Source organism: Orycteropus afer, unplaced genomic scaffold (assembly GCF_000298275.1).
Source record: "Orycteropus afer afer isolate SDZICR_OR568_19922 unplaced genomic scaffold, OryAfe1.0 scaffold00219, whole genome shotgun sequence".
NCBI lineage: Eukaryota > Metazoa > Chordata > Mammalia > Tubulidentata > Orycteropodidae > Orycteropus > Orycteropus afer.
The window spans coordinates 711128-722129 of record NW_006921806.1 but is presented as its reverse complement, the minus strand read 5'-3'; the positions used below and the strand labels follow the sequence as shown (position 1 = coordinate 722129).

Genomic DNA, 11002 nt, shown 5'->3' with positions numbered 1-11002 from the left:
GTATGGAGGGTTGGACACTGGGAAGTGGTACTATGGGGAGGAAGTTGGAGGGGAGCTGTTGCATTGTGGTAAACTGTGGTCAATGACATGAGACAAAGTACATGTGAACTGCTGTATGGAAAGTGAATTTGCTCTGTAAATCTTCACCCAAATCACAATAAATAAATTAAAAAAATAAAAAGAAATCATACATCGTATTGCACTGAGTAAACGTGCTGCAACAGACCTCTTTGAAGTGCTGGAAAGCAAAGATGTCTGTTTGAAGACTAAGGTGTGCCTGACCCAAGCCATGGTATTTTCAATCACCTCATATTCATGTGAAAGCTGGATGATAAATAAGGAAAACCAAAGAAAAGTTGATGCTTTTGAGCTGTGGTGTTGGTGAAGAATACTGAAAGTACCATGGACTGCCAGAAGAATGAACAAATCTGTCTTGGAAGAAGTACAGCCAGAATGCTCCTTGGAAGCAAGAATGGCCAGACTTTGCTTCATCTACTTTGGTCATGTTGTCAGAAAGCACCATTCCCTGGAGAAGGATATGCTTGGTAAAGTGGGAGGGTCAATGAAAAAGGAGAAGACCCTCAACGAGATTGACTGACACAGTGGCTGCAAGCACGGGCTCAGGTATAGCAAGGATTTTGAGGACGGCACACAACTGGGCAGTGTTTTGTTCTGTTGTACATAGGGCCTCTATGAGTCAGAGCCAACTTCACAGAACCTAGCAACAACAACAGCAAAGTGAACAATTACCCCAGGGAGGTGCACTCCTTAGAACAATCAAGCAGGAGATCAGAAGGACAGCATTTCCACAGAGAGATAGCTCAGAGGGCAGGAATGCAAAGGAAAGGACACAGGGAAAAGGAAACCACAGGGAAGAAGTGGGAAGAGAGCTGTTATATTGTGATGGTTGCAATCAGCATCATGAAACAAAATGTGGATTAACTGTTGAATGGAAAATGAACTTGCTCTGTAAACTTTCACCCAAATCACAATTAAAAAAAGAATGAAAGAGTAAAAGACCAGTCACTTTTATGACTTAAGGTACACCTGACCCAAGCCATGGCATTTTCAATCACCTCAAAGGCACGCGAAAGCTAGATAATGAATAAGGAAGAGCACAAAGAACTGATGCTTTTGAAATATGGGTGTTGGTGAAGAATACTGAATATACCATGGACTGGTAGAAGAATGAACAAATCTTGTCTTGGAGGAAGCACAGTCAGATGCTCCTTCTAAGGGAATGGTGAGTCTCTCTCTCTCTCTCTCTCTCTCTCTCTCTCATACTTTGGTCATGTTATTAAGAAAGGCAATCCTTGGAAGGATTTTATACTTGGTAGAAGGTCAGCGAAAAAGAGGAAGACCCTCAATGATATGAACTGACACGGTAGCTGCAACCATGGGCTCAAACACAGCTGTGATAGTTGGAGCTGTGTGTCAACTTGGCTGGACCACAATTCTGTGTGATTTACAGTTGTGATATGGTTATTCCCATGATGGGATCAGATGAATATGTTTTGAGCAGCCAATCCACTGAAAGGGAGTTTCCCTAGGGGTATGGCCTGCTTCCAGTATATTTATGGACATTCTGGGAAAAGAGACACTCTTTTGTGGATCAGGATTCTGTTGTGCTGCCTACAACTGTCCGTGAGCGAACAATCCACCATCCAGCCTGCATATCTTGGATTCGTCATTTGTTGGCATCAACAGCCAGCATACTGCCTGCTAACCTTGAGCTCCTCAGCTCATCTGCAGCTATGTGAGTGGGGAAAAGCCTCCAGCTTGAGGTTTGATCCAGGAACTTTGGACCTACCAGCGTCTGTAAGTGTGTGAGCCATTTTCCTAATATAAACTTCTCTTTCTCTATATATATAAGCTTTACTGGTTTTGTTTCTCTAGAGAACCCAGCCTAACATAATAGCCAGCAATTGTGAGGACAGCACAGGGCTGGGCAGTGTTTCATTCTGTTGTGCATGAGGTCGCTATGAGTGGGAAGTGACCCCACAGCACCAAACAACATTATTAACCCCTAGCCTTTTTTGCAAAAGCACTATTTCTAGTTACAAAGAAAGTGCTGCCTATCCAGGGATCTATACCAAAGAAAACTTCACATTGTAACACTGCTCAGATCTTTCTTGACAAGAAAAACTAAGAAAATAAAACCTAAAAGATGTATAAGTACAAAGTCCGTTATTTGTCTTACCAGTGAACATTAATATCATACTGATGACAACACTGAATGACTTAACAAAAACTGATCCAACTAGCTGGCGGGGGGAGGGGAACTAGGCAAATCAGGTGTAAACAGCTCACTAAGCACAGCAGGTCCACAAAAACAAACAGTGTTGGAGCCCAGGTCATATCTGTGAGTCCTCTGAAAGTATCCGTGCAGTGTGGGCAGGGACGCCCCGACAAGCGGCCACTCTGATAGGCCCTCCCCGGGTTGCAAGGCCCCACCCCAGCCCGCAGGGACCCTCAGCCACTCTCACCGGTACAGAATTACGTCATAGAGCGTCCGGCCCTGAACGTTGAGAAAGTGGGCGTAGCCCGCGCGCGCCGAAGGCGGGGTCGTCCCGTCCCCAGGACCCGGAAACGGCAGCTCATTGGTCAGCAGCCCCGAGAGGAAGGGCGCCGAGTCCGGTCCGCGCACGCGCAGCAGGGCGCGCTCGCCAAGTGGGAAGCAGGTCCAGGCCGAGCGGTTGGCGTTATCGCCGTCGGGACGGCCGGCGCCGTGCGTGAGTCGGCGCCTCGGGGCCGTGCACTGCCTCAAGCCCCAGGCGGAGCCGCTGCGGACCGGGACTGTCCAGCGGAGGAGCGTCGTGGCCGCCATCTTGGGCAGGAGTGAGATCGGGTAGGAAGGGACGCCCCGAAGGTAGCGGGCCTGCGAGTTCTGCCACAGCGACCTCTTGCGGCCCCCGCCGGGAGGGGCGGGGCCTCGATCTATCAGTCAGTCCGCCTTGGGGAGCAAGGGCAGGGCCTCGATCTGTCTCTACCCGCCGTCAGGATAAGCACAGGCTGGCCGGTCCTCCCCGCAGACGCCCCCCCCCCCCCCGCCGCTCCATTGGCCGTGATCTCACTACCTCCTCTTAAGACTTCTGCCCTCCTTAACACCACAAATTCTGAGGCCAACAAGGTCAGTCACTTCTCGAATTCTCCCTTGCTTTCTTGTCCGCTCTCTGACGAATGGAATTCCTGGGTAATGCGAACGTTAAGGGCTGGACTTTGTTGTTCTTAGGTTCCGTGGAGTCGACTCCGACTCATAGTGACCCTATGTACAACAGAATGAAACAGGAGTACTTAATACCGAATTGATGTATTTGGGCCCACATCTCTCCCAAACTCCAGATCCATGAACTGTAGGCTGAACTGTGACTCTCTTTTGAATGTCTGGTGTCTCAAACTTTGTGAAACTATAGAAACAAACTCCCTATCTCACCAGAACCAGCCCTTCTGCTAGGGGCCCTCTCTCCTATGTACTCAGCACAAACTTCGCGTGGCCCTTCCCCTTTCCCACATCTCCAGAGTCAGAACCTAGCCTCCCCTCTCCACTTACGATGCTGCTGGGATGGCCAATCACCATCTCTTACCTAGAACAACTCCCAGTTTCCACTACTACCCATCCTCTCCCTGCATCCTCCTGACACTGCTCTTCTCCAAGCCTGCAGTGGCACCCATGTCACTCACAGTCACCTCTGACCCCCATTCCAGGGCTCCCTCCTCCCTGAGATAGCCACTGGACTCACTCTGTTACTTTCTTCTAGATTGGGCCTAGATGCCACCTTCTCAGCAAAGCTGCTCTGGCCACCTATTTAATGATTTTTCAAATATGTCACTAGAAATGTTCTAATCAACAAATTTGGAAAAATAATAAAATGAGTATCACCCTTTGAGGAGCTCTAGTGGCATAGTGCCTAAGGCATTTGACTGCTAACCAGAAGGCTGGCAGTTCAAACTCACCAGCCACTCCTACTCTTTCTACTTCTGTAGAGATACCACCTCAGAAACCCAAGGAGGGGTTGCTATGAGTCAGATTTGACTGGACCAGCAGTGAGGTTTTTTTTTTTTTTTTTAATCACTATTCACCTAGATGTACCAGTTGTTTACATTTTGTCTCATTTGCTTTGTGTAATATTTGACTGAAAGCTGCAGGTATCGTGATACTCAGCCCCTAAATCCTACAGCAAGCAGCTCCCAAGAGCAAGGATATATTCCTGCTTCTCCACAGCACCAGGGCACAAGTTCCACAGCTTCCAACCATGTCCTTTGTAACTGTCACTTTTTTCAATCTGGGAACCAAGCCAGCACCACACTTTGCATCAGTTGTCATGTCCTTCTAGTCTCTTTTAATCTAGGGCAAGCAACCCCTTTACCCAGCCTTTTGATGATAGTGAGGGGTTTTTAGCTCCTCCCACATACTGGTATGTAATTTGAGTGTGGTATTTAGTCCCTCTGAGCATCATTTCATTTTATGTAAGAGAAGCTTTGTTGTTGTTGTTGTTGTTATGTGCCATCAAGTCAGACCTGACTCATAGCGACCCCTCCTTGGGTTTCCGAGGCAGTATCACTGTGGAAGTAGATTGCCTGACCTTCCTTCCAGGAGGAGCTTTAGAATACCCATTTCTGGTTTGTGAGAGGGAAAAATGGGGAATGGCTGGTTTATGATTATTGTTATTGTAATTATTATTATGAATGACTGAATAGCACATTTCTCTGACTTACTGTTACTTCAGGAAGACAGGGAGGCAAGATGTCAAGGGGAAGCAGGTCATGGGGTCATTTCTAGTGATTCTGTTCCCAAGAGGCAGGGCAGGCTTAGGGAGCCCAACATCTTCCATGGCTTTCTTACCAGTCCCTCTGCCGGTTCCTCTTATCTGTCAAGAGAGATGCTCTTTTCAGGGGACAATTTCCCAGCCTGGACCACAGCAGAAAAGCCTACTGCTTCCTCTCATCAAGTCATTCCCAGACCATGTTGGTGTTCTGCTTCATGGAGGGGTAGGGCCCACAGTTTTTTTAAAAAAAATCTTTTATGATACTGATATTTGTGAAGAGTCCAGACCAGTAGTCCTGTACAATGTCCCTCAGTGGGTTTATAGGATCATTCCCTTGTGCTTACATCCAGATTCAACACGTTTGGCAAGAAGGCTGTGTCAGTGGTGATGTGTGTGTCCCCCACCCCTCACCCCCATGCCTCCTGTGGTATTTATGTCCACCCCCCTGTGGATTATTTGATCCCTGCGAAAAAGACATGGGGGCAGCATCCTCTAACCTTCTCAAACCTCACAAGAGGGATACAGAATCATCAGCAGCCCAAGCCTGATTGCTATGAGGCCAGACATGCCACCACCCTCCAACCATTTAATCAGTTCTGACACCAACTCTCCCTCCCACAGCACTCACTGCTTCTGTGCTAGATCTGATAATTCTTTTCTGTGGCCACACAGAACAGTACTCACGATTATGGGATTTATTAGGGAAGTAACAGCCTACAGTTCAGGTTCAGGAACCCACTCAGGATACAGGACAGCCTCCCCTCAGGCGTGCCTCACTTTGGCCCTTGGCCTCTTGACCTGGTCTCTGCCCTGCTTGGGCAAGTATTATAAAGATCTTTTAGCTCTGCCGATAGGTACACCTAGATGCACCCCACTCCACCAGCAAGCCATCTGCCCAAAGGCATTAGCTTTCTCACTCCATGGGCTGGGAAGCCTGCTGTTCTGTCTTATGCCGATTTCTCCACTCTGCTGTTGTCATCTCTCTGCCAGTTGTCTCTGCTGTTTCTCTGTGCAGGGATCTTGAGTCCAAAGACACGTTCCACTCTTGGCTCCACTCTGTCTTGATGGCTGTGAGATTTCCCCCCTTCTGCCTCTAGAAGGGCTCATTTTAAGCCTAGCAGAATGACAAAGCTAACCAATCCCAGCATTAGGGTTCCATACATCTTATTTCCATGGTCCCACCCCTACAAGGGTGCCATGCCTGTTACTTACTTTACTAAAAAGCTATCCATTCCCCTTGGTGAGCCACAAGCACCTCATATTTACGTAGTTCCATGCAGTAATCTGGTGGGAGTCGCAAAGACTGCGGCTAAAAGTGCCATACCAAGTAATTCACTGCATCACAATCCCTTATGAGCTGGTGCCTTTCACCCTATAGTTTGGGACACTTTGACTGTGGGACTCTCCTACTTCCCAAGAGCCATTCACCCAGCGGTGTTAGCATCTGACTGCCTTATTAAAACTTTGCCTCCCACCTGCCCCCACCTGCTGCTTTCCCATCCCCACTCCTGTGCTGAGTTTGGTCCTCCACCATAGTCCTCAGCTTCTCCTGTTGGCTATGGTCTGTGAGCTCCGAGCGGGCAGTGCCAAGCACAAATTCAGGGCTCAGTTCATGTTTGTTAAATAAGCAAACTGCTGTCTCAGGGCCTGTCTGAGCATGTTGCACCCCTGCTGTGACCATGTCCAACCCTATAAGCTCCAGGTCCTTCCCAGCCAGCCTTGCCCTCAAAGGGCAATAGGGGGAGGGTCTGGGCTGACTTCATGGTTGGGGCAGAGTGCTAACACCCGGCTAGCTTCCTGGTGGGGACCAGCCAGGCTAGGTGTGTGGCTCCCCTGGGCCAGCAGCTGGCCTGCCACCCTTCGTGGGGGAGGCCTTCCTCCACTCAGCCCAGGGCCAGACACCACCCGGCCTGGGGTTCCTGCTGGTGACCGGCACCACCCTGCCAGCTACAGAGAGGATGGAGAGGAAGCAGGGGAGAATGACATGGGGCCAGGGGCACGTTCCTCTAACATCACATCAGCCATCCCTGGCCAGCAGAGGAATGTACTTCCCACCCAAACCGCCTACAGGAAGGGCAACGGCCTTGACCAAGCCCATGCCTGGCGCCAAGAGTGCAGGTGCCGCCCAGAATCTCCCTCCTCTTAGATGTCCCAAGGCCCATGTGGCCAAGCCTTGCTGTCCAATACGGTACCTAGAAGCCACAAGGGAAATTTTAAGTTAATTCAAATTAAATAAAATCAAATTTGGTGCCTCAGTTGCACTGGCCACATTTCAAGTGCTCATAGCTTCATGTGGCAGTGGCAGCCTTAGTGGATGGTACTGTAACATTTCCACTATCTCAGAGCTCTGCTGGGCAGCACTGCTCCGGGCCCCCTCCTCCAGGCAGCCTTCCTAGATCTCTACACTAGTGATACCCAATACCATCCATGAGGTGTACATGGGTCCACTGGCTATATCCCCCCCCCACCCCCCTTGCTACCCCATATCCTCACCCATACCCAGGCCTCTTTTCCTTCCCTCAATTCTGCCAGGAGGGGGTTGTGGCTGGGGCCTGGGAGCCTCCCAAGGAACCCAACACCCTGCCTTGTCCTCATTCATTGATCTGGGCCTGACTAGAGGCCTGCTGGAGACAGAGCCGCCAATGAGGCCATGGGCCCTGGAAGCCATTAGAAGGGGGCGGGGAGCTAAGAGCTGGAAACTTGGCCAGGCTCTAGGGGTCCCAGACCCTACTTCCCAGTGGCTGCCGGGTAGGGGGCTGGTTTCCTGTTATTCTCTCCTCAAAGCTTCCTCCCTTCCCAAAGGAAGGAGAAGAATAATCCCCCCATTCTGAGGGTGCCCTCCATGAACTATTTCTCCCATGAGCAACCACTGGTTGGCTGAGGCCGTGGAAACGGATGGGGACTAGACGAGAAGGTCTTACTTCCATCTGATCCTGGTCCAGCTGCTCCTCCACCCAGGCTGTCCCTGTCTGGCAGGCACTGAAGCAGGTCTCACACAGCCCTGGGGCCCAAGACAAAAGCAGGCCTGGATTGGGGCCAGTCTGAGACAGGTAGGGCTGGCTGAATCAAGCAGCCTCTGACTCAGTATTCTTGGAAAAGTTATGTGGCAGACCACCACATTGCTGCTGGAGACAGAGAACAGCTTGTGATTAACAAGCCAGGCCCTTAGGCAAAATAAGTTACATTTGAAAAGCCCCACAGGCTTGGCCACTGTAAAATGCTAGAAAACATGAGTTGTCCTTCAAGTACCACCAAGTACAGAGCATGCACAGTAAAATTCAACTTGACCTACAAAGTGAGGTTCCACCAGAGGCACTCAAGGACAAGAATACCTTGCTGGAACTCGAACCAGGGTCCAGGGATATCACGCACACGCCACATCCCAGCAGCCTTCGAGAGGGCTTCCATCTTTGTTCTGACAGCCTTTACCGGTGGAATCCATCTTGGCTACTTCCTTTGTGCACACCTAATTTTCATAACCTCACCTTTTTCTCAGAAATCTCCACCCATTTTACGAATAAAAGTGAGATGCCTTATTCGCACCAGCTTAAAACCCTTTATAAGCCCTAGGAAATCCTTTGTTTGGTAAGAGACTGCAGGCTAGCATAGACAAAAGCCCCTCTCTGTCTCTCGCTCATGAACCCCTCCCTTCTCCTTTCTCTTTAATAAACTTTGGTTTGTGTGGACACTTTGCCTCTCCTGTTCAATTATTTGTTAGTAGAAGGCAAGGACCCTCCCTCAGGGTCTCAGGGGCCCCAGTAACAAGTCTACTTGACAGAGAGCTAGGGACACAGAAGACAGACCAGGAGAGAAAGAAGTGTGGACAGCTAAGTGTTGGGTCAGCAATATCAGTCTCTGTCCTTGTGTCACAGATAGGGAAACTGAGGCACGGGGCACTTTAAGAAGCTTGTGAGCAGGACACCATGAAGTGCTATGTTTAGTAGTTGGTTGTGTTATGGACTGGATTGTGTCCCCAAAAAATATGTATTGTAAATCCTAACCTGTATCCCTGTGGCTATAATCCCATTTAGAAATGATTTATCTTTGTGGTGTTAATGAGGCAGGATTAGTGTAGGGTGTGTATTAAGTCCATCTCTTCAGATTTAAGAGATTAAACCCAAGCTAGCAAGCAGAAATTGGATAAGAGAGATAACAAGCCACATGAGGGTCACCCAGGAGTAGAAGCTCAGGTGAGAGAAGGACCTTTCTCCAGAGCTGACAGAGAAAGAAAGCCTTCCCCTAGAGCCAACACCCTGAATTTAAGCATTTAACCTCCTAAACTGTGAGAAAATAAATTTCTGTTTGTTAAAGCCACCCACCTGTGGTATTTCTGCTGTAGCAGCACTAGATAACTAAAACAGGTTGAGTTTCACCTTTGAGCATTAATAGAGTCAGGCATGTCAGACACTGTGTCACATGTGGGAAATGACAGCCACAGGAGGTGTATGAGGGCTCCAGCAGAAACTGATTATGTCAAAATTAGTGTTCAAGGTAATGTCAGTGCAGTGACACAGGAGTGCTCTCATGCAGCACAGCCTGAGCAGGCTTTCTTAGCCCTGGATGTTTCAGTGACATTCCTGTTCGGAAAGATATTACTGCCATCAGAAGCTCACAGAACTTAAAGGCTCATAGGACCTCAGCAGTCCACTAGCCCCCTACCTCGAGTGATAGAAAATGAAAGTCTATCCCTGATGTCCCTCCTTTCCTTCTTTCATGGTGATAGAATTCTTAGCTGGGCATACACTTCCAAAAATAGACATTGCACTTGATAGCTCCCTTTGCAGCTGAGGTGCTGAAGCAATATAAGTGAGGGCTGTGTGTGTTAGCTTTGGGGAACCCTACTTCATAGCTGAGCCATGTCCTTTTCCCTCTTCTTTTTCACCATACCTCCCTCCTACTCTCTGGAAAGCAGACATGTTGGCTGGACCTCTAGCCACCACCTTGGTGCATGGAGACAAGTCTGTGGCCTGGAAAAGATGGGCAGATAGCCTGGAAGCAACGTTCCAGCCATGCTCCAAACTTGTACCTGGAAGAGAAACACTTTGGTTGGGATTTTCTGAGACACATCCAGACCTAATCCTGACTTCCACATTCATGGACATAAAGGAAACTGGTGGTAAAGCCAGGGTCAAGGGCACAGTTATGCTAGCTCAGGTGCTACCTCCACCTGTGGCCCAGCCAAGATTCCCTCTGTCATTATGACTTCTCACTGAAGGTGCCCCTCACTTATGAGTATGGTTGCTTGCAATGCTGTGAGGTCAGTGGACTCAGAGCACAAAAGCACCTGCACCACTTACGATGATAGTTCCAGCATCAGGAAAGAGCCTCAGCCCTAGGGGCATACACCTGAAGGAAATATATCTTGCACAAATCCCAAAGCAAACAGGTCTACTTCACTCTCAACTGGTCCAGGCCTGGCCTGTCTTTCTGCCCTGTTATCCTCAGTGAGTCAGCCAGACCCTAGTAGCTCCTTAGGGCTGCAAGCTGGCTGTTACTGTTCTAGGAGGAGATTCAAGTGAAGACTAGGCCTGTTGCCTGGAAAAGCTGGACAATGAATAAGGAAGACCAAAGAAAAATGGATTTTGATCTTGAAAATACCATGGACTGCCAGAATGAACAAATCTGTCTTGGATGAAGTACAGCCAGAATGTTCCTTAGAAGGGAGGATGGTAAGACTTCATCTTATGTACCTTAGACATGTTATTGGGAGGGACCAGTCCATGAATAAGAACATCATGCTTGGTAAAGTAGAGGGTCAGCAAAAAAGAGAAGGACCCTCAGCAAGATGAATTGATACAATGGTTGCAACAATAGGCTCAAACATAGCAAATGACTGTGAGAATAGTGCAAGACCAGGCAGTGTTTCATTCTGTTATACATAGAGTTGGTATGAGCTGGAACTGACTCGACAGTACCTAACAACAGTTGGGCCTGCTGCAACAGAGAGACATCATACTGCAGAGGAGTAAGGTCAGCGAGCAGCTCTGCCCCTCACTGTAACTCAGGGACCCAGTTTCCTTTGTCTTTTGCTTGATGGTGCTCTAGTCTGCACTGTCAACACTTCTTCAAGAGATATCTTTAAGACAGCTCACCATTAGGACAAAGAGGCCATTGAGCATGTAGCCAATGTCTCAAGACTCAGACCTGGACATATCATAGTACCTGCCATTTACCTTCCAGGTGCGACACCCTGACTACACTGCCACCCCTGTCAGCATAAGAGTGTGGGAGCCTGT

The 11002-nt window shown here is 48.9% G+C and overlaps 1 protein-coding gene across 1 annotated transcript in view; it reads right to left on the bottom strand.

Moving 5' to 3' along the window:
* The window catches only part of IBA57 (iron-sulfur cluster assembly factor IBA57), a 78261-nt gene extending 75434 nt beyond the window's left edge, over positions 1–2827 (bottom strand). Inside the window, exon 1 of the mRNA XM_007948701.1 lies at positions 2487–2827. Within this exon, the coding sequence (XP_007946892.1) occupies positions 2487–2827 (341 nt within the window). The remainder of the gene's footprint in view (positions 1–2486) is intronic.
* Positions 2828–11002: the final 8175 nt, after the last annotated feature.